We start from the raw sequence: 23,917 nt of genomic DNA on the forward strand, positions 1-23,917 counted from the left end.
CCCTTGTAAAGAACCTCTTATATAAAAATAGGTCAGAGGTAATCCCAGTTTTGTGGAGGAGGGAGATAAAAAACCCCCAAAACTTCTTCTTAGAGTGACTCTACTTCTTTTGAAGCAGGTTCTTCACTTCTGCAGGTTCTTCACTTCACACTGCACTTACCTGGCTCACAGCTGTTGTGCTGGGGATCAACACTGAACACCTGGAGATATGTTACAGAACCCTTGCAGAATGTTCACAAGGGTCCTACTGCGCTCCCACTGAGACAACTCTGGTTTTACAAACAAAAGTTGGGCCATAACTGAATGTAATGTCTCAGCCTGTCCTCTCTAAGAAGTTATTCTACCCTCTCTCCCCAGATAATCGCTCTACAGCTGGGTGTTTTAATAAAGTAATATTTGCACTACGTTAAGGAGATGACTTTGGATTGTTCTGCTTTAGGTGTTAACTGCACTTTCTTTTCCTCATAGACCTTCTCCAAAGCAAAGGAGGAGAAATCACTATGCTAGGGCAGTGCAACTCAACTACTGATGCTAATGCTTTAATTCCATGCTCTCAGAAAATTTCTCTGTAAGCCAGTACTCTTGTATAGAATAAATTTATATACCCTGCATACATGCACTCCCCATATGTGTGTGCATGCATGTTTATTAATGACACAGTATATCACTCACTTATAAAATTTTCCTACATTAAATGGCAGCTTCTAAGAAAAAAAATTAATCATTTTTAGACCATGAGCTGCATCAGTAGTTGTAAAAAATGGTAATCATGGAACCAATCAAGTTACATGTTATACGTTTTATTAGTAACAAAGGAATGATGCCGCCCACATATACACATACGTACAATATTAAAATCAGAGAATATTCATAAGGAATTTTTAATTTTCTTCTGAAACAAAGAATGGGACACTAACAAAACAAAAATATTACAGAAAAAATCTTTGCTATCTTTGTAAATAGCATGGGTCTTACACAGAAATAAATTTCTCTTAGGAATATTTTTTGCTTAATTTATTCTAGTTCATGCATTAACATCACTTCTCCCTCTTCACAGACTTCAGACCGAATGGGGGAGGGGGAAACCACATGGAATAAAATAACTTAGCTTGTGGTCTATGAATCATTAGTAATCTATTACACTTAAGAAGGTGGTACATACACATATTGAAAGACAGCAACCAAAAAGGTCACACGTTCCCATTCACACAGGAAAACTCATGAGTTCACAGAACGGAAAATGAAAGCAATAAATGCTTATCGCTTAACCCAATTTCACTTGGTTGTAGATGCACAAGATAGTCCAAAGATTTCTTAAAAAGCATTTCTTCATTAGGCAACATGGGCTGGCAGCTCTAATTACACACTCCAGTGATTGTCTCTGAAATAACAGACTGTCTTGAACAAAAGAGATGACCAGGAGGATGAAGTTAGGAAAGCCCTATTAACCTGAAATGATTCATACGTAGTCTTCCCACTTCTTCCCTTGTTCCCACTTCCTCGTAAAACATGAGCATTCACCAACAGAAAGAGATTTTATTAAAGACAAGCATCTACAAATAAATGCTCTGAAGGACTTATCTACCAAGCTGAAGAAGAAAGCTCCTGATAGCAGCAATTCCAGACTATGCCTTACAGGTCTGATATTTTCACACCCAGCCAAAAGAAATGAGGGTTTTAAGGCCATGTTAGGAATCCTAAATAAAAGTGGGTCAATGTTCTCTGGGTCTCTCCCACTGAAGTTAGCAAAAGTTTAACATGGTCTGGAAGAAACAAAGAAAGATAGAGTTATTTTAAAGGCTAATCTCTGAATCTTGTAGCTGAAAGTTAGAAATTACACACCTTGGTGGGCCCCTGGGAACTTGGGGTCAGCCCCCTTGCTTATGCTCACCATTACATGAGTCCTCTTGCATCCTCTGGAGTTCTCTTGAAGCACTCAAAAGAAAAACACATTGAAAAGCAAAAGCTGATGCATGGGATTGGGATGCTTCTCTTCACTTGGTTTCCCACTCCATCCTCTCATAGTTGAGATGTAATTCCACTCATTAAACGATTACCTCTAAGCAGTTACAATTTTACCCCCCACCTCTATTCTTACTGGAGGGCTGAGCCGGCATCTCAGGCTAAGAGAAGATTAATGTATAAAATAGTGGTTTGTTCTTTATTTGCTCTTTATTTTGCTACTGAGCCTTTTATTTAAATACTTTCCCGTTGCCTGAAAATAGCTCACAGGTTTCCAACTTTCAAGCTCCTTTTAGAGGGGGATATTAAGTCCAGGATGTAATTAAGCCTTTATTATTAGAAATATTTTCCTTTTCAGGGACCCAGCAGGTTTTCCAGCATGCCAAAATCTTGTTTGGATCTTTTCAGATGTAATTTGGCAGAAGATAAAAAAGCACAAGGAGCCAGAAGGACTAGAATATTTTTTCAGTAATCAGCTGAACATAACTAAAGAAACTGGAAACTAGTAGTGAAGAAAGGAATTAAAAAATAAATTTTAAGAAAGAAAAAAAAAGCTCAATCTTTAAATTTGAACCGTGTGTACTGGACATCTCAGAAAGCATTCTGGATACTGCCAAAGACTGTCTGAACTTCCCCAAAAACTGCACTTCCCCAAAACTGCAAAAATATCATCATATTAAGATTTTGCAACAGCAGAAGTACAAAGCAACCACAGGCCATGAACACAAATATTTACTGAACCCGTATCTTGCCAAAGAATGTATATATTTTGGCACATATTATTACGATTTTTCCAAAGGGAAAAGCCACCCACAGATATCAAAAGGCAGGAACTTTCCCTTTGCTCACTCAGGCTGAAAACGTGTACATCCCTTGATGGGGCAGCTTACATCACAACAAGTCATTAAATGTAAAGGACTGACATAATGAAAGCATCTCTACTTCCACTCCCATACTTTCGCCTGCCATTTGAATATCTATGAGTTACTTTTCCTATATTCAGCTACCTCACCAGAGGACTCTTCTCGTAGAGCTCGCCTCTCCAGGAGTAGCAAGGCGTGCCCATTTTCTCCCTAGCACTGGACCTGGCAAAGAGACATGGACCCTTTTTGGAAAGGCAAGTGTTCCAAGCATGCTTAGCTTATTCCAGGATGTATATTGCTATTCAGCCTTTCCGTGTCTGAAGCATTTAACACACAGAATGTTAAATCAAGATCATCAAGTTTAGAGGCGAAGTTTAGAAAGCTGAGTTTACAGAGTCCTTTTTATATAAAAGGATTCTCCAAATCTACAGTGAAACAAAAAAAGAAAAGCATTTAACAATACTTATCATACTGAAAGACTGTCTTGGAGTCAAAAAGCTCCCCATACCCAACTGTAACAATCTGTGGAAAACTTCGAGTAGGATTCCACCTTCTGGATGGCACTACATCTGCTGGAACTCAAAGAAACGGCATCATTGGTGGTACTGAACCTGCAGGCTCAGCTTACAGACTGCTAAAGCTTAAATGTTTGCAAAACTCCGCTAACTCAGGTCTGATTTTTTCAGTAAGAGTAGGGCCTCGGTATTATTGTAGTGCTATCAACTCTGTAGGTGTGTACATAGAGCACAAGGTAAAGGAGAATATTTTCAGAAGCACTGCAATGATAAATCTACACCCCAAATTCACATAAAGGTAATAACACAAGGTAAATGTTAATGAAGTCTGCTCCTTTTGTAGCTAAGATGCACAATATAAACAGCAAATATTTCAAAGTGAAGCACCACTATTCTCCTTTCAGACATCCTTACAGCTTTTAACATACTGCAAAAGACATGATTTAAGTTATACAAGCACAAAGATTTCACATGAGTCAAATGACACAATTCATAACGCAGAGAAATAAACGCAAAAAAAGGATAGAACACATTTTCTGATACTCCACAAATATTCAGAGGAGGTTTAACACACCAAATGGAATTTCTTCAGCAGCACTAATTAAACTCAAGATGAGGCAAGGATCTTCTTTACAAAGTAAAGGCACCAGCTCTTTGTAAACACATACTCCTCTCACTAACTGAGAAAGCGCTCAAAAGATTCCATGGAGGCAACCTGTGTGGTAGCATTCCATTGCCTATAAATACTTCACAGAAGAGATATCAAAGGCCTTTCTCTTCCTTTTTACTGTATTTAATAAGAAATGTTTTTCCTTCAGTTTATCTAGTGGGAAACTCATTACATCTCCCCAGAAATGTTACAATGAATCTATAAGTCAGTGTTTTCTCTTACCTGCCTTCTGATATCTATCAAGAAGTTTCAGGGCAAAAGAAATGTCAGATGCCAGTATAAAACACACACATTTGCGGTCATCTCTTGTTTTCAGTATTGTGCTATAGACAGTTTCCAAGAAGGAACTGTTGGCTTATATTAAAAATACAGATACATTTTAAAAAAAAGGAACTTGTGAACATCCTCCAGCTGCACACCTACCTACTCTCTGACTTTTCAAATACACTAGCAAAGACTGAACAAGAAAAGAAGATTAGGTACTGCTGATCATGATGACTGTACTTCAGGATTCCAGTTTTTTTCAAGTATGCATCCTGACTGTACATGTCTCCTTAGCATGGAGAATATTCACACAGTTTTCTACTAATGAAACTGCAAAACCTGAAAACTGTTAAAATAAATATTCCATACAAAGGTGAATTGCTTGGGCAAAATGAACTGAGCATCTTCATAGTTTCCACTGCACAACTATCACCAATATCACCAAGCACATTTTACTACTCATACACACAAATCCAGTGATTACACTAATTAATATTGTTCAGTATCCAACCAAACTTGTGCGTTTCTAAGTCACCTTCTTCCAGCTTTATAAAGCTGACTGAATTTTTAATGTAGTACTTTCAGGTTCTACAGGACTGTCGACTGGTACCTGCCAAGGGGAAAAAAAAAAAAGCAGGAATTAAGCTGTTATTCAGCAGGAGCTGTTCCCAACTTCAGTATTCTTGTGTAATTATTAGGTTACACTCCAATAGTGTATGTAGTTAATTAGCCAAATTAGGCATCTATAGAAAGCTCTATTTTCTGTTCTGTCTATAATGAAAAAAAAAAACCAAACAAAAAACAACCAAACCACAGAACTGAGTTTCTTAGTATAACCCTAAAGTATGTATTTACTTCATATAGATATTTTTCATGTGGAGATTAACTTTCAGGTTCTTTTCTCCATTATATTTAAACACAATAGAATCTTGATGATCAAGGTTTGGTATCAAAGTGCTGTTGTACCTTACTAACACAAGCAGCTCTCAATTATTTATAGTAATATCAGGGTGAGGACTCCAGGCTTTTGTTATATCCTGGTTAATATAAATGAAGTTGTGCAACAATCTAGGTTAATGAACAAGGTGGTAACAGAAAACAGACAAGTCATGGACCACTGCCTATAGTCAGCATGTACAGCCCCGAGATAGCCCTGACCCAGGCTGGTAAACCCACAGGATGTGATACTGCACACACACAGCTGCACAGGTTTCAGGTTCAAGTTAGCTCACACAGCATCAGCTTGGAAGTTTCTGAACCTTACGCAGACACTAACAGTGTGCACTTGATCACAGATGATCAAAAGCTGCTATATATGCAAGACACCTACACATAAAAAGAAGCGTGACAGAGGATCTTGCAATATCTGACTCCAAAAAGCTGTTTCATCACCTTGATCCAAATGATCAAAAAACCCACAGCACTGAAAAAAGTTTCCAATGCCAGCCTTATTTCTACTAGGAACTGTGATAATTTGGAAAGGCTGCTGAAACATGGTCTTGGGACCTCCTGAACAGCAGAAAGTGCTATGCTCACCCTTCATTTAAATTGAGAGGGGGGTCAGCAGAACAGACCCAGCAATTCATGCAGCACAGTACAGAAACTGCAGCATGACTTTTGTTCATCAGACACTGACTTCACTCAAAGGGACTCCAGGTATTTTAATTAAAATATGTAGTCTATAGCACAGACTCCTAACCCAATACACAAAAATGCTTCACAATTTACGATGCTATCTGCAAATATGAAAAAGCAAGATTCAAGGAATAAAATCAGAGATTAATATTAGCCACTTAAAATTCAGGAAAATCTGAGAGCAGAAAGTCTTTTGGATTTCTTCATGGGACTTAAAGGGAGAAACAGATATCTGAGGGGAGCATCCCATGTGGCTCTGCTGTTCAAAACCAGCATGGAAACAGTCATATTAAGTTTCTGTCAATCACTATTTTGCTGTTAATATTGTTATGCCAATGGAAGCCAATCGTTCAAGTATGGCAATACAATCACGGTAAAAGAATCACCACTTACAGCTTTAACATCCAAATTCATAATCCCTGAATTCACATTGTGTCTTCGCAAATCTGATTTTATTAAGGCTGAAACAAAGAAATAAAGAGAAAGCTGGTTCACAACTTTGTCATGTCATACACTTTAAGGGGAATGTTTGTATAGTGCAAGCACATGGAAGCTGCTTTCAGCACATATTCAAAATACCTGTATTTACTCTTTTGCAATTTGAACTTACTGACAATTTGAACTTGGCCCTCACAAAGCACACACAGAAAACAATAATAAAAGCTTTTAAATCATGAGTACTTAAAGCAAAGCTTGATGGTTTTAGCACTTTCAGCACATTTGTAAGTACCAGCATGTGTAATTCACTGGTACAGTTCAGGAACACATCAGCAGTTTCTTGCATTTGGAAAACTGCAAACTGTCTCCATTTATGTATTTGTTTACATTTACTATCCTACTCTGGAGATAGACATCTGCCTCAAATTCAAGACATGACTCAAGAAACGGGTGATAGATGGTTGTCCATATGTTAGCAGTATTATCCTTAACACAAAGGGTGTGCACACAGCAAGCATTTAAAGTGAAAAACAAAGCAAAAAAGACCAAATCAAACCCTGCACTTGTAACTTCTGTCAGCCCAGACAGAAAGTCACATATCTAAACTCTATATGTCCAAGACATTTAAAAGCTACACAGAAATTCACTTTCTCAAAAAAACCTCCGCATTTTTACATGAAAGAGAAATCATTACTTACATTTCTGATTAATTACCTGTTAAGATAATGCCCACAAAAATCCAAGCACAAAGAAAGAGGTTGCCTGCACGAGGACTGTAGTCTGTTGTGAGTTTGCCTTGAACAAGTGTAAAGACAATTCCAAATATCTATAAAAAAAACAAGTTGCTTCATCAGGATCACACAGAAAAGAGTCATCACTTTACTGTGCAAAGTTTCAGCTCACATCTTATAGAAAGGAAATTAAAAAAATTAAGACTGCAACAACACAATAGAGACTTAGCAGCCAAGTCTAAGAAAGCTTTCTTAGATTTGAGCAGAGCGGCCTTCCTGAACGTTACTTCACTTGAAGAAATAAAATTATATAACCTGTGCTGATGCATTAAGGAGACCTGAGGAAGTGCCTTCAGACTCTGGGTATGTAATTTCCACAGCAAATTCAAACCCAAGTGGGAGATAGCCAGTCATGAAGAACCTGTTGAAGATGAGAGTAAGAGGATAACAGGTGTGGCCTTCACCTATTACTCCAGCTAAGAAAAATCAAACACGCACACAGTATTATGAATTAGCTGGTATTCTGAACTGTCTGTTTTCAAGACCTAAAGTGATTTAATATTTGCTTTGCTGCTTCATTCCCTCAACTTCATAGAACAATTTTAGCCATACATCTCTCTTTTCAGGAAAAAGATGTTTTAACATGTTTTTCCTGTTTCCCATAACCTCCTGCGCTCCAGTCCATACATATGAAACATTCTTCTATGAGCAGTCCACAAAGCACTCCATAACTGAAGCCAATTACTTTCAAATGAGACACATACTTGAACATCATCATTTGATCAGCTCAAACATCCATGCTGGAGGATAAAGCGAGACCATCAGGAGGGAGTAAGGCTGGACACTGGAATGTCTGCTAGAAGCTGCCATGGAAGAAGCTGAGGGGACCAACAGGTGACAGGTAGAACAGGGACTTAATGCAGTTGAGGTTGGTTGATTCGATTTTAAACTGAAACTCTGGCTCTACCTTGACTCCTGTGTCTGGACACAGCACTATTCTCTCAGCACCTTTTGGGGCTTTTAGATTATGTATCTGTGGGAAGTGCTCATGCTCTTCTGAGCGAACAAAGCACCCAGCACGTTGCTTGGGCTATCAAAATATAGATTAATCAAAATGCACAGAACAATCAATCAACTTGGAATCAAACAAATGGACCACATACAGACTTCTGTTAGGTCCACAAAAAAGTTAAACTAAATTCACTGAAAAGTGAGTTACTTTATATTTACTCTGATGTAACAGAAGGTGAAACCCTAGTAAACCCTATCTGTACTTGTGAGCTATAGGTATAGGTTGAGAGCGTGGCAACAGAATATACAGTAGAATTATTTAGTTAAAACAGTTAAGTATTGTTTCTGAACACAACTGCAGTAAGTCTTCTAGTCCTCTTTAATTGCTCACCCAAGTACTCCTCCAGTCACGAACACTACTATAAGGTATCCGAGGTCCAGGGTGAAAGTAAATACCAGCAACCCAATGAAAGAGAGAATGTAAACAATCAGAGTAGTTTGCCTGCAACCCAACCAGAAAAAAAAGAAAAAATTAACATTGTTAACATAAGGTCATATAGCACATTGCTGAAGCATGAAAGACTAACATAAACATTACTTACTCTCTAGTAACTGACATTTTACAGCTTCATGTCATTCTAACTCAAATATATCATGCAATGAGAATGTATCCCTTCCTGAACCCTTTATTGCCTTGGTTATATGGCTGCTTCACTCAAGGCTAAAAAGACTTACTCAGACTCTCAAAGAGTGGACAACCACAGCAGATACTATCACCTTAAGACTATTTTAGTTCTCCGCTATGTTGTACCTCTTGGCCATTCTGCAGCACTGCCCATTATAAAATACATCAATACATGAGCAGCCAAATCAAACACTACTAGCAATAAAAGTCAGCCTAAGAGGCAAGTCAAACAAATCTCATTACAACATCTATTTATTTTAAATCTGGAAAAAGGGATGTCATCCAAAATATTAAAGCACATATCACTTATAAATAAGCCAAAACACATGCAGAAACAAAGCTAATCTACAGCATTAACATCCATTAAGTTTCTAGAGCTCTTGCACATAATGTACTAAGCGTCAGAGGGGAGAACTACTCCACTGCTAGCAGCGCTCCAGGGCACTGCTCACTCCTGGGGGGCACCACACCATGGGTCATGGACCCGGGAGCTCCTACTCCAGAACAGAGTTCCACTCCACGGTCATCCCCTGAATTAAAGCAAATGTTATGCTTACTAATAGGACCAGGAGTAGGATTAAAAAAAAAAGAGAATCCATCAACTGTCCATTTTACAAAACAATGCAGAGTAGGTTTTGAGCCTTTATGCTTTCCGAGGAAAAGGAGCCCACTTGGTCACCTGGCCACTGTATGCAGGACATACAGTGCTCTCCTTGTTAGCCTTACACTCCTAAAGAGACAGGAGTAGATGGAAAAACCCTTCACATGTTTGCATTCTCCTCCCTCATTTCTTTTGGCCAAGAACCAGTAAGAGTCTCAAGCTTTTGCTGTAGCCTCAGAAACTAGACTCCATCAAGGCCACTAAAAAATCAGGGATGAACTGCATTTTATCATCAGTTCACTTCAGCCCTTACATTGCAGTATTTTTCCAATGCAACTGCACCGCTCTCCTACCCCTAACCCCATACATGCCTACCCACACTTACTTGTATGTTTTAGTGTAATCCAGCCACAAACCACAAATAATCGAACCCACCATTCCTGCCACCACCAGTGTCAAGCCAATTCTCCCAGCGTTCACTTCTTCTCCCTTTCAACAAATATTTATATGGTGCTCATTAATAACTTGCTTCCACTCAGAGTCAAGTTCAGACCTCTCGGCAGTCATAAGTGCAAACAAACATTCCTATGACTCCCACATCTGTATGGTGCAAGAAACTATATAGGGGTATAAAGGAAACCAAACGTCTGAGCTACATAATAAAACATCACCTCTGCAAATGTACAGTTAAAAAAAAAACAAAGGTCCAAGAAACTTACCTCATAATGAGTTACTATCATCTGGTTTAATAAGGTAGAGACGGAATAAAATGCCCCAGTCATAATACCTGCGGTACCAAAAGAAAAGCTTCAGTGATTCCAGATGTAGCCATGCAGACCTGATACCCTAAAGAGTTAATCTTCTGATATCTAAGACTCACATCTAGAGGCAAAACCTTTTATCTGCCAGGTGAAATCTCTTCACCATACCTACAAATGGTATTTTGAATCCTGCCAGATTTTCCAGCACTGGCTGCTGAATAAGTAAAGGTTTGACACTCCCTCCCCCATAAAAAAATCACCACCACAACTAAAACTCCATGTGCTTTCGGCACACATTTGAACTGTTCTGCCAGACTACAGCCAGACAGCACCACTTACCGTAACTGATCAGCAAAAGTACAAATGGAATATTTTTGAACAAGTTAATAATCGACTGCTTGTAGGAGTAATCCTCGGGAGGCATAGTTTGCAGGACTGCTTGAGAGTGACTAGGAGGGTATTTGGGCTTTTCTTCAAACACTGAGGAAAAAGAAGGAACAGTTTTGATTTGTCTTTACCAGACTAATGCTTTTTCTTTTTTAAGTGTTTCAGTTTGATGCATTGCAGATTAACTTGTGGTTTCTAACACTTCCATGATAAAAATATTCTAGATTTTCTCGTGGAAAAATCAAGTCACAATCACAAAGGATGTGCTACTTATTTGGTCACATCTGATTGCTATGGTCATAGCACACGGTCAAAGACAGACTTCATCTGCAACGTGTCTAGACCTTTGTATCTGAATTGTAAGATTAACAGAGAGAATTCACCTTATATCATAGTGTCCTTGTAGCAAAAAGCCTAAGTGAACTAAATATTCTGGGAGGGGTCACCCCATGTGAAGCACAACATACAGTAAACTGGTAGCCGCTTAACCCTGGTGCAACAGGTAAGTGAACACAAACTGGAGAAAATATAACCTCAACTACTTTGAGCAAAGTCAGATGCTTTAAGTGAGATGTTGTCAACACTCCCTAAGGTGACCATTTAAAACACAAGAACAGAACACTTACCAACTCCTGTTAAGAAGAACAAAAGTGTGGACACTATCGCTGTTCCATAGAACATGATGCTGATGTTATGTGCCATTAGATTGATATCATTAGGTGTATTTGGAACCAGAACAGGTGGCAACAAAAAGCCAATTGCAGTGCCAAGCTGTCAAGCAAGAAAAGAAAACCAAAAATCATTTCCCTGCGAACATAAAAATTAACAGAAGTGAAAAGCCTTACCAGGTAGAATTCAGAATTTACATCATAGTAAGTATTAATAAAACTACGAAGGAAAGGTTTTCCTTTAGTATCATACTTTTGAGCCACTTGCTCTCAATGACATTTTACCATCAGGTCTTCCATAACTCACATTTTAACCTTTTCATTTCTAAATTAAACTACAATACTACACCTAGTATATAGCACATTTAACAATTAAACATTAAGGAAGTTTTCTTTCAGAAGAATCTTTCACAGGAAAATACTGTGCATGCACGTAAATTTGTATCGGTCGTCCTGCAACTGAAGGCCTAGAGATGACAGAAGACTCCAGCTACTCTTGTAGAAACGCTCTTCTCTCTTTTCTCGATCAAAACACTCCACTTGATGTCACGATCCTGCCACTACCGTAACAAAGACTGACATGCAAGGTTTACTGCAGAACTGATAGAGCAGCGAAGAGCAAGAAAAAAAGGAGTGTCCTTATTAAGAAACACAAACCCAAAACCTACATGTGCAATTATTGCTAAGGAAACAAAGAAAAAAAAAAAATCACAAAATAAAGTAGTAGTGGGTTTGTATCTGGAGTCAATTCCAACGTAGCAACTCATTTGGTATTAAAAAGAGACAAAAACAAGGACTGAAATTTTGGGTATATATAAAGCATTTTAAATCATTAAGGAACAACAGTCTTGGACTACTCTCCAATTTATTTCTGCTGCTCCTCCAAAACTAAATTGCATTTTAAAATGTTAGAACAGTTTATTGTTTTTAACTAAAAAGGCCTGCATCTATTTCAGGTTCAAAATATTAAAAAATTAAAAAGAGAACCAAGGACTATTAGGGTAGCAAGTTCAACACTCAAAAAGTACTCGAATTCAAGGTGTGCCAAAGTGCTTACAAAGCGCCCTTTGTGCATATTCCCAATGAGGGGTTTGCTGCTTTTTTTTTTTTTTCTTTCCCTACTGACCATCAGATTTACACAGTATCCAGTGCTCAACTGAAGAATTTGCCTCTTTTTATCCTCACCCTTCAGTATATGAACCCTACAAACATGAACTGAGTACACAATCACTCTTTTTCTTCAGGTATGTTTGTTCCTCCCCCAACGTGAACCAGCGCAGCACGCACAATATTGCAAGAAAGTCAAGTGATACTGTTTTTCACCTTTTACATCTAGAGAAGTTAAGGCGAGAATGACTGAGAGTTCCAATGAATCTGGTGTGCCCAGTTTAAGATGCTAAATACCTGTGGTGGAAATCTGGCACTCCTAACAACCCTTGACAGGTACATCGCTGCATTTCCAGTGATTTGTGTTTCAACTGCAAATGATCAGCATCTCAAGAAATAATGGGTGCGATCTGATTTTTGACAACGACTCTGTCCCTCCCCTGACTGTGGTCCCAGCCCTGTTTGCTGTAGCTCTGAAGTTCTGCAAAGTATCTGATAAGAAATCGGATGACCAACAGCTCGGTTATAGCAACCCAATTCTGTTACACAGTTCACCTTGTGCAGTTACACAAGTACAGCAAGACTGTATCATAACACATACGCAGAAGTGAACTGCATTGGCATATACAGGCATTACTTCTAACTTCCAAGTGCCTAATTTGTCATTTCACTGCTCTTTCAACCTAACTTTTGAGAGGGGTTTTTTTAAGAAAGCAAAAACTGAGAACAGAGAAATTCTACTGTTTGACATCAATATTAGTCCTCATGGGTCACAAGCAGGACTGGAACCTTAAGCCCTAGGCAGCACACAGCTCAGCTAGCAGGGTACGGCACAGCTGCAGAGTAAGCCGTTATCCTTTGCGCAGGACTGCCAGAGGGAAACAAAACACACTTTGTCAGTGCATTTCCCAGGTGTTTCTCTGGCAGAGGACCATCAAACATGGTGGCAGACTAAGATCAGTCCTAGCTTCTAAAGGAGAATACACTCCAGAAATAACTAAGGTTTATTGTGTTCACATCTCTGCTGCCGTTTTCCTTGTCCATCTTCCTCATGGCTCCTATCCGCACAATCCCTGCACTCCTGCTCCTGTCCCCACCCCTTCAACTCCCACATCTCAGCATCCGAGCAAAGCATCAGTTTCAGACTCCGAGATGGATCCTTGGCACCGTATTGCAGAACTGAAACCCCAGTAACTCCTCGCTATTGGGAGGACTGGTGCATGTCAGGAAGAGTGGAAATTTAGCTGGCAAAGAAACATTTAACCTGATTCTGGGATGCAGATGCAAAATTTTTGCTCAACTGCTAAAACTGCCAACAAACAACCCCCAAAGTCTTCAGTCCAAAAGGGACAGTTGACTCATCCACTGGAAGACTTCAATGCAAAAGAAAAATTGTTTTGGAAAAGCACTGGAAAGACAGTAAACAGCCAGGTATGAGCTAAGGAGCAACCCTAACTGTAAATAGGTAACACTAATATTACTGCTGTAATAATTCAAAGTGCACAAACATAAAATCATTATGACTCACATGAGGAAAAACAAATCCACTGTCACCTTAATCGAACTGTACCTATGACCTCAACCTGTGCCAGTGATGTTAATTAGAATCTTAACATTTCGTTGCCACAAAAAAGCAGGGACATCGGCAGTGGACAAGAACGAGGTTACGGAAGGAAAAAAACCATCAGCATCATATCTTCACCCATGCTTTCAGATACACCAGTTCCAGCTCTCTGAAACTGGCCAGGACCGGGGAGCTCGAGGAAATCGGCAACTCAGTTCTCAGCTCCCCACAGTGACGTGAACTATCACAGCATTACAGAAAACTTCATGAGTCACCAGAGCATTGACTATTGGCACTTAGTGCTTCAAGGCCATACTTTAAAAAGAAAGAACTAATATTACGCTGGCATGGGGGGGGTCTCTGTGAAAGTTCACGTATTTCACCCCCCTCCAGCTGGGGGTGGATTCAGTCTGGTGAATGACACCAAACGCAAGAGATAAGATGTCGAACGCAAGAGGAAGAGAAAGCAGAGCAGGATGACTTCTGAAAAGGGTCTCGACCGATGTACTCCAGGCAGCTGACAGAAGCGCGTGTGCTGCTACACAATGCCACGCGGCCAGGGTCCTGCAACGCACGGCTGGCCGCGGAGGGTGCGACATAACATCACCTCCGCGATGCCGCCCCGTAACCACTTCTTGGAGAATGCTTCTTCCCACTGAAACGACTTATTCTGACACCAATGCCCCCTCCTGCAAAGCCTCCCTCGCTCCCCTCCACCCCTACCTGGTTGCCCAGCACGGCCACGGCGCAGGCGGTGGAGACCTCGGTGGGGCCGAACCAGACGGAGGCGATGCGTGAGGGCAGCCCCAGGATGAAGACCTGGGCGACGGCGCAGACCGCCTGGGCGGCCAGGGTGAGGGGGTAGCGGCCGGGGGCCAGGCTGGCGCACTTCAGCCAGGCCCCCAGGCCGTTGAGGCCGGCGCCCAGCAAGGCGGTGAGGCGCAGGCCGCGGGTGTCCAGCAGCCAGGTGGCCGGCAGGATCAGCGGCACGTAGGCCACCATGTACACCATGGAGAGCCAGTCGATCTGCGTGAAGGAGACGCCGTAGAAGCCGGCGAAGACGTTGCTGAGGATGCTGTACTGGATCCACTGGAAGGCGTTCACCAGCGAGTAGCAGCTGAAGACGGCCAGCACCGCCAGCCGCCGCCGCGACAAGCGCGTCTCCACCCGCGCGCCGCCCGCCGCCAGCATGGCCTCGGCCTCCGCCGCCGGGGCCGCCCGCTCCCCGCCGCCCGCCGGGGCCGCCCGCCCGCCGTCCTCCGCCTCCTTGCCGGGGAGGAAGCCGTTGCAGCGCTGCGGGGGGGGCGCGGCGGCGGCCGCCGGCATCTCCCCGCTCTCCCCCTCCGCCTCCTCCTCGCCGCCGTCCTCCACCATCTCGGCCGTCTCTCCGCCCAGCTTTCCCGCTGGCGGCGGCGGGCGCAGCCCGGCTCTGTCTCGCAAGGTCACCAGGCTCCGACTCCTCCGGCTCCGGCTCCGGCTCCGACTCCTCCGGCTTCGCCGCCGAGCTCCACGCCGCCGCCGGCCGCCCACCCACCCCCGGGGCAGGGCCTCGGCGGCCCGGCCCGGCGGGGCGGAGCGGGAGGCGGGCCCGGGGGTGGTGTGGTCCTCTCCGGGCGGGGCGGCACTGAAAGGGCCGAGGGTGGGTTTCAAAAGGTGTTGTGCTGCAGCAACGACTGGGAAGCCGTTGGGAGTGTGTATGTATGTGTGTATGTGTAATGTGTATACATATGTATGTGTGTATCTATGTATGTACGTGTATCTATATATGTACGTGTATCTATCTTTATACACACAGACTGTAAGAAGTGTGTGTCTATATACAGTGTGTATACACACACACACACGTCTTACAGTCTTTTAAACTGAGCCTATACAGGCTCTCCATGCGGGTGACTGACAACCATACAGAGACGGGAAGGATGTAAATAATCTCCGTGCCACCCCCGAGGCAGGAGCAGCAGAATCTCATTCCTGTACCTGCTTTCTTGGCCGGTGTGTCCTGCGCAGGCAAGGCTGAGCGGTGGTCACAGGCCTGCGCTCGGGGGCTCACCCCTCGCCTGCCTCCCTTGGGCGCAGCGCAGGCTGCATCGGCTGCTGCACAGGCCGCACCACTCCCAGCGCATTCAGGGAAAATCACCGGCCTTCCCCTGCGATAATAAGATTTGTCTCTTCGCAGTGGTGGTGCCGAGAAATGTACTGAAGTGATAAGAGACAGATGGGCAGAGACAGAGGCCCGAATTGCGGCGGAGGGTGGCCAGGACGGGTGAACCAGGAGGGCCTGTGCATCCTCCCCAGCACTTCGTTGCCTCCAGAGCCGCAGGCAAAACATTCCTTGTTTTCAGTCAGCCTCTGAAATTTGATTTGACACATACCCCAGAAAACTGGCCGTCTGCCTCACGGGTGGAGGCGGTTAGATATCACTTGAGTAAGCAATCTTCCCTCAAACCCTGCTCAGTACACGTCTGCACAGGAGCAGTGTCTGGCAGCCCCTGTCACGTTTTGTAATTCTGCTGCTGCAGACACCCACCCTAATAAAAAGACAGATTGTTCTCCAAAGAGCATTAGGAAAATACAGAAATATTTAAGTTTGTTAACGACATTAGAAGCATTTTACCGGCTTCTGTGGGAAATCATTTGGCGTGTCAGCAAATAACACTCTGCACATTGTTCACGGATATGTCAGAGCCTAATCAGAACTGTGTCCGCGTGGTAGATGCGCTTAGCTGCCAGTCTTAAGTTCCCTCATTAATTATGAGTCGGTATTTTACTCAAGATCAGGTGATCTATGTAAGTCACAGTTCCTGATCTTATTTACAGCATGAATAATAATATGAACACATGCTTCAAAATATTGGTTTGGCTATGTTTGCTTTCCCTGAGTGCTTAGCTGAGCAACGGTAGTGATGATTGCAGGCACCATGGATTTTTAGAGAATACTGGAAGTGAATCCTGAATTTGCAGATCACAGGTGTGGTTTAGAAACCTGCTTCTTAAAAATAATTACCTATGTCAGACTCAGGCCTTTCTTATCTCTTTCATTCATACCAAGAAAAAGCCTGATTTATTTTTACTTTTCCTGTGTAAGATCAGACGCTGGGTAAATTCTTCTGAATTCCTCTGCCTGACTTCTCAGTTCAAGTGCTATGTGCTGTGGCAATGAAGCATTTTTTAAAACAAGACTTCAAGAGGAAGAAGTGTAGTGGGAATTGAAACAAACATCAAAGCAACAGAGTAGCCAGCTTTCACTTTAGGAACGTGTGTCTGTGTTACACATTGGTAGAAATATGCTGAAAACACACCTGAGACTACATCTACGCTAGTACTTCCAGCAGTGCCCGTTCACCGTCACTGGGACCCAGTCATCCACACCGCTGAACTGCTACAGCGATCCCTGGCACAGGCCATGGGCTGGCCTTGGGGCCAGGGAAAGGACTGTGACGCTTTGGTAGGGTCGTATAGATGTAGCGTTAGCAACCTAAACAACTCTTGTTCGTTTGGAAGAAGGTGTAAACATTGATCTACAACTGATTTCATTTAACATTTTTTCCCACTGAATTTTGGATGACCTCAAAGTCGATCCAAAGGTAACAATTACTCTTTAAAGACAAAGGGAAATAGGCTTTGTTCTTCTCTTGTTCTTCCATTTCCTTGGCTCAGTGCAGCAGGCAGAGCTGCTGCCAGCTCATACCCTCAGCAAAAGGTTCAAGTTCCACCTGTCTAGACTGGCCGGCACGCCTTGGGTTACACTGCCACCACGTCTGCAGAGCATCATCTCCTCTATCTGCCTGACGGTTCAGCTCACGAGTGTTATCTGCTTCCTGCACAGGGATTCTGCACAGGAAGAAATAACTAGACATCAGGGAACTGTAGAGAAAAAGAGGCTAAGCCTGGCAGTGGAAGGAGCACCTGGATGAAAGCTACCTCCCATAAGGAGAGGAGACTTTTTCCAGAAGGAATTAAGTTTATTTACAACAGATCAACACAATGCCAAATCCACCTTTGCTACAGCTGCACTGATCTTGGTGAAATAAAACCAAGTTGATTTTGATGAGGTATGGTCCATCTTTGGGGACATTTATCTCCAGAAGTACCTTCCTAAACAAGAAAGGGAAAGGCAGACCAAATAGACAGCATCAAGGCAAAGCTTTGATACTTATCTCCTGACTTTTTACACTGCTGTATTTCATAGGCTTCACAACCATTACTTCTGATTTACACCCATTTGTATGAGAAGCAGGGCCAAGGATGTAGTGGCCCAGAAAGAGAAAGTTATGCCATGAGAAACATCCATTGCAGGAGTTCACTTAAACTGTGTGTCCTTTGATTTCTCCATTTCATGGACAATTTATTAAGCTAAAAACAGAACACTGGTGCCAAGGTTTACAGCACAAGTTCAGCATAAACCCGCTGCGATCCTTTTTCAATCTACCCTCTAAATAAAAATTTAGGCTCTCCTGAATTATTATCTATTATTATCTATTACTGATAGAGCCAGAAATTGCTCATGAATACCTAAATGTTAACAAAGTTGTTTTCTGGAATGCTGTGAAAAGGATACAATATGTCTCATGTATCAGGCAGTCACTGAGAAGTAGCTGGTACTAATTTAACTCCACAGCAATTATTTTCTTGTGCCCAAATTCCAGAAGTCAGGCAGAGGCCAAGCACTGAAATTTTCAGGCTGGAGAAAGTTAAAAAGCAATTAGAAATGCAGTATCCTCATTTGTAGTGATGTTACTGTTTCTCCTGTAGTATATGTTCCATTTAAAGAACAACGTATTCTCACAACTATTTCCAAACTTCAATTTTATTTTGCAGATAATGCCATCCTTATACAAAAAATGGCTCAGAAGGTGCCTTTTTGTTTCAGTCCAGGGCATTTCCCAAATTAAAGGAAACTCAGCTATAGAGTAATGCTTTCAGGGTAGTTAGCTCTCTGACACTCATAGCTGGATTATTTCAGTGATATCAATTCAGTTATATCCTTCTTCCGAACCTCAAAATGGTATCTAAGCCACGCCACCCCCCCATCCCCCCCTGCCCCCTCCCAAAAAAACCCCACAAGTCAATCCATCTTTGTAAAGCTTGAGCCCAAGGTTAGGAGTCTGAAACGAACGATGTAGAATATTGCCAAAATACAAACACTTCTAAGATAAAACTAGATTTTTTATGTACAGCAGGCACACAGTTAAGACTTCCAGATTTTCTTTTTAATGTTTCAAACCACGTATTTCAGTCTCTAAAGGAAAAAATTAAACATTATTTTATGATGCATTTAACTCTTGGTTATGATTTTCAATGCAAAATTTGATCTCTTGATGCAGAGAAAACCTATATGGCAGGAGTGCACCAGGTACTTGTCCTCCAGATGAGTTGTTTAAACAAGAAAACTACAGTAGTTTAAGAAAGGGATTTTAGAACAAAAGATCTGAAGTTCCAGCTGAGCTAGAAATGAACAGTTTTAGCAGGATATTAAACAAACCTCAATAAGCTGGACTTGAAAGAAAGTAGTTGGAGAGTCACATGTTTAAGTTTCTTGATTGAAAGCTATTAGAGAATACAGGGGAAAATGTAAACATCCTCTTCCTCTTATGCAGTCCTCATTCCAGCAACACTTGCCCACTCTCCCCACAAGATAAAACCATAATCCCACCTGGAGAATGAGCACTTGCAACACAAGGCACTTAACTGAAATTTGTTTGTGGCTCCAGGTGTTTGGCCACCTCAATTTTGGAATACAACTGCCCACAGTAGGCATGTTTGCCAATGACCTGGATTCAATTTTTGATGTACTGACAGGAATATAGAAATATACTCTTAAGTATCAGAGAAAAATTCTGAATTTTAAAATATGGGTAATGAACTCCTCTACCGTAAACAATAGAAATTTGTGTTTCTGGGTGTCTCAATCCATATAAAAGATGCAAAAATGTACATCTGGTACTTCTGTTGGGCTGCCATCTGGTCTTCCTTTTGTAGTCAGCTATGAATTTCATATGCGCAATGGAATTTTACCCCTGAGTTTCTTACCAAAGGAAGCAGGGGGAAAAAATTATGTACACAAAATAGATTTTGTGTACAAAAAAAAATCATGTGAACAAATACAGTAGGTAAAATGTATCGTGTTCTTGTTCGCCAAGATTAACAGGCTCTTCATTTATTACAAAAAATGTAACTTCCATATAAATCTTTTATACACAGTAAGAAAAGTGTATGTATCCACAAAAATTAATAAAAAGCATCATCTGCAGTAGGCTTGTCTTGGATGTACATTCTCATTTCTGACAAGCGCTCATTCACTCAAAGGTTGGTTAACTTTGGGGAAAAGCTTTGAAGCATTTTTGTTGTTAATTTGCAGACTCCTCCCACTGATATGCCTTTCACCATAGCAATGTGTGGACAGGCAATCCTGACCTTCTCAGGTCCATTTCTTCCCTAAAAGATAATCAACAAAGCTCTTTTGTGAGAGAGATCAAGTCACATCAACCTGACCCATCAAAGGACAGTGGGACAGAAGTGATCAGAGAAGCCACACAGATGCAGCCAGCTGCATCTGAGCCGGTTGTCTCGGTTCACCTATAGCCTGAGGAATTGCTAGGCTGCAGTTCATCCCATCCTAAACAGTACACCAGGGTGATATTGCAGGTTTCCACTAACGCAACCCATTTATCAACTCAGTGTATAAGAATTCAGTTACCTGAGAGGAATTGCTCCCTCAGAGTTTTCTCTACTGGCTGTAGCAGGATCCTAAGTGACTAACTCAGACGAGGCCACCTGTGGATGCAGAATGCCCACTGAGAGCTCCTGCTCCCTGCCCCATCTACATAGGAATATATAGCAATGGTGAAGCAATTAGCTGGTGAAACCACCATTCAGACCAACAAGGATAAAATGTTCTCTCCAGTTCTAGGAGATCTCAGATAACTTAAGAGTTGCAACAGTTTAAAGAACTATACTCATGAAAAAAACCACCATAACGTAACTTAAACTTTTCAACTCTTTTGCTACCTGATTCATTGCAACTTACCTGCCTGGTTCATGCACGCACATCCTTTGAAAATTAAATGGAAGGGGCATGTGAATTTGGAGTCACTAAGAGCCTAGTACAGAAATGTATTTTAGAGGCAGCTTCCTCACCCAAGCTTGAAAAATGTTGCTACTTTTACTGTTGAGGAAAACCAAATATTTAGTAACAGCTTGAAGTTCCCAATTTCTCTCTGAAGAGGTTATCAGCAGGAAGAGAGCCATGTTCTTTAAACGTCTACATCCATTCGATGGGGAAGATGCTGGCTGACCTTAGCTTAACTAAAAATCAGCAGGAATTTTTTTGTTTAGACTGAATAACAATAAAAGATGCCTGCCCAAGACCCTGGCTGTGACAGTACATTATGGAAAATGCATTAACATTCCTGCAGCGTTAATCACTTTAACAGGAAGTTAGACAGACAGACACCAAGAGGGACTCTCCTTCTGGGAGCTCCTGTCTTGGGAAAGCACTCCAAGCGTTCATCAAAGTCCCTTTCGAACAGTTGTCTTTTGCAGCACACCTGGCAAGATATAAACTATTTCAGCTTAGCTGCAAACCCAGAATCTCTCACAGAAAATTCCCTCCCTTTTATTATCAGGGAGACAAGCCTAGTGCCCCTATCAGCCATGCTGTTACTGCCACAGCCGCCAGCCAGCGGGCAGCTCCTCTGCTAGGACAACCCCAGAGCACCTAGAGCTTTTTTGCACATGAGTGGTAACATCTACTTCATCCAGATGTTTAGTGAGCAGGGGAGGCCCTGGCCTTCTGCCTCCACCTCCTGTGGTGTGCAAACTGACCCACTCACCACTATGCCCAGCTTCTGATGGCACTGCTGGGAATGGAGGGTACTCAGCACCTCCAGCACTCACCCAGCACCTGACATCCCTGAGGTGTCCATGAATACATTCAGCAGTGTGTTTTACTGGAGCAGCCATCATTACGTCAGCCCAATAGCTGGAAGTGTTGACTTACAAATTGTTTCTCTATCTTGTGAGATCTCTGTGGCTCTTACAGATGTATATAAACATAGAATCATAGAATCATTTAGGTTCAAAAAGATCCTTAAGATCATTGAGTCCAACCATAAACCTAGAACTGCCAAGTCCACCACTAAATCATGTCCCTAAGCACCACATCTACATGTCTTTTAAATACCTCCAGGAATGGTGACCCAACCACTTCCCTGGGCAGCCTGTTCCAATGCTTGATAAACCTTTCAGTGACGAAATTTTTCCTAATATCCAATCTAAACCTCCTCTGGGGCAACTTGAGGCTGTTTCCTCTCATCCTATCACTTGTTACTTAGGAAAAGAGACTGACACCCATGACACCCACCCACATATGTATATGAATATTAGGGGTTTTTTTAAATAGTAAGACCAGGACAGTAAAAAAGAACATATGTAAATGTTACATAGTACTAAGGCTCTTAAAATGCATGAACTTTAGAGAGAATATAGGAATAGGATTTTAAAGGAGCATAAATGTAGGGACTAATCTACATGTTTTTGACTATACCTCTTTCTTTGGAGCAAGGGAAGTGGAATCAGTCTCCAAGCAAATGTTCTCCAGTGGAATCTGTTTAATTAACTTCTCTCACCAGCCTTGCAGCCAGGAAAGTAAACAAGAGAGAATAGCCCATGAGAAAGTCAGTCTCACTACAGCAATCAATATAGCAACATGCAAAATAAGTACCAGCTCTGCCAGAATGCCATTCAGACTGTTTAAGCCTTTGGAAATAATCCTATATTTCCAATGAACTGAAAACACAGGCTGAACAGCATATTTACGTCCCTTAGGACCTCAGACAGTACCAACAGCTTATAGCTTTTAGAAACCTTAGGACAGGAATGAACATAAAATAACTTGGGTCCTGAGAATAACTCTGCTTTGGGTGCTTACCTCTCTCCGCTGGCTGTACAACAACCTTGGGCTCCTAGGAGTTACGCGCAGGACAAAACCGATGTTGGATGCCAGAAAGCAGACTCACAAAGCTGCTGAAAAGACACGGGTCAGTTTAACACAATGGTGAAAGAACACCACAGCCACGACCTGGTTGGCAGGTTGGGAGCACCGTGCTCAGAAACATCCCAGCCTAGGTGAATGGGTAAGGAGAGGTCATTATTGTCTCCTTTCACCTAGGCAGATTTAGTGACTCCCTCCTCAGCTCAGCTGCTCCCAGGGCAAATGTCTGAGTGCTTTTTGCCTCCATCAGGCCAGAGGGAGGTGATGAGCAGCCAGAGCCTGGGGCAAGAGCAGAGCTGGGCCATGTTTGGATGGATGGTGGTGAAGGTGAAGCTCCCACCAGTCCCTGACAAGGGGCTGGCTTGGGAGAGGCTGCATTTTTGAGGGACCAAAGTTACTTTCCCAAAATTTAGGAAACTTTCTTTCATTTATAAACACAAAACCATTTCACTGTGAATTTCATACTGAGCTTTTAGTTAAGAAGTGTTGGAATGTTTGTTTTTACCTGGGAAATACTGAAAAAAAACATCAGCTGCATTTCAAAATGGGCAGTTGTGTTTGAAAACAACAGTCTGTGGGAGGCTCAGCTTCAAACTGCTATGTGAGATCTCTTTCCCAGTTTTTTTTCCAAAATCCAAAAATCCCTATCTCATTTTCACTGCAAAGGAAAACAAGTTTACGGGGGCATTGCCATTTTACATGGCATGGAAGCCACCCCCCAGCCAGCTGCAGCCAACCCCCCCATCCCTGCTAGCATCACTTTTCCTTCTGCATTGATTCAGGTACTGGAAAATGATAGTTGGAAGAGAAGGCAAAAGGCCAAGGCTCATGAAATCCAATTATAACCCTGCTGAAGTGGCTTCCAGGAACTCTGCAAGGACTAACCTTGTAACAACCAGAGGAAATGAAAAATGATAGCCAGCTTGTACCCCTTCCAGAGTGACAGACTGTCTCCCAGCAAAGTTATAGAGCAGTATGTCCTGAACACCTGCAATATACGTAAGAAACCCAGGGACATGGGATGAGGCTGCAGAATTGAGCAACCCAAACACTGTGTATCAGG

The 23,917-nt window shown here is 42.1% G+C and overlaps 1 protein-coding gene and 1 long non-coding RNA gene across 3 annotated transcripts; both read right to left on the minus strand.

The window, feature by feature from the left end:
- Positions 1–784: 784 nt before the first annotated feature.
- On the minus strand, positions 785–15,356 carry FLVCR1 (FLVCR choline and heme transporter 1). Of its 2 annotated transcripts, XR_012622426.1 has the most exons (11): positions 14,586–15,356; positions 11,150–11,294; positions 10,476–10,616; positions 10,095–10,162; positions 9,761–9,864; positions 8,481–8,591; positions 7,394–7,499; positions 7,062–7,173; positions 6,303–6,370; positions 1,892–4,884; positions 785–1,763 (listed from the first exon to the last, which is right to left on the minus strand). XR_012622426.1 is itself a non-coding variant. In XM_074817936.1 (10 exons), the coding sequence occupies exons 1-10, from the start codon at positions 15,234–15,236 to the stop codon at positions 4,822–4,824; spliced, it is 1,569 nt and encodes a 522-aa protein (XP_074674037.1). In that variant the 5' UTR covers positions 15,237–15,356; the 3' UTR covers positions 785–4,821. The 2 variants fall into 2 exon arrangements, 1 of the variants encoding a protein (XP_074674037.1); XM_074817936.1 differs by having other exon boundaries at positions 785–4,884.
- Positions 15,357–21,121: 5,765 nt separating this feature from the next.
- On the minus strand, positions 21,122–23,446 carry LOC141921719 (uncharacterized). Its single transcript, XR_012622750.1, has 3 exons — positions 22,792–23,446; positions 22,408–22,493; positions 21,122–21,409 (listed from the first exon to the last, which is right to left on the minus strand). It is a non-coding gene; the product is annotated as an uncharacterized LOC141921719 (long non-coding RNA).
- Positions 23,447–23,917: the final 471 nt, after the last annotated feature.

This window comes from Strix aluco, chromosome 3 (assembly GCF_031877795.1).
Source record: "Strix aluco isolate bStrAlu1 chromosome 3, bStrAlu1.hap1, whole genome shotgun sequence".
In the NCBI taxonomy this organism is placed as follows: domain Eukaryota; kingdom Metazoa; phylum Chordata; class Aves; order Strigiformes; family Strigidae; genus Strix; species Strix aluco.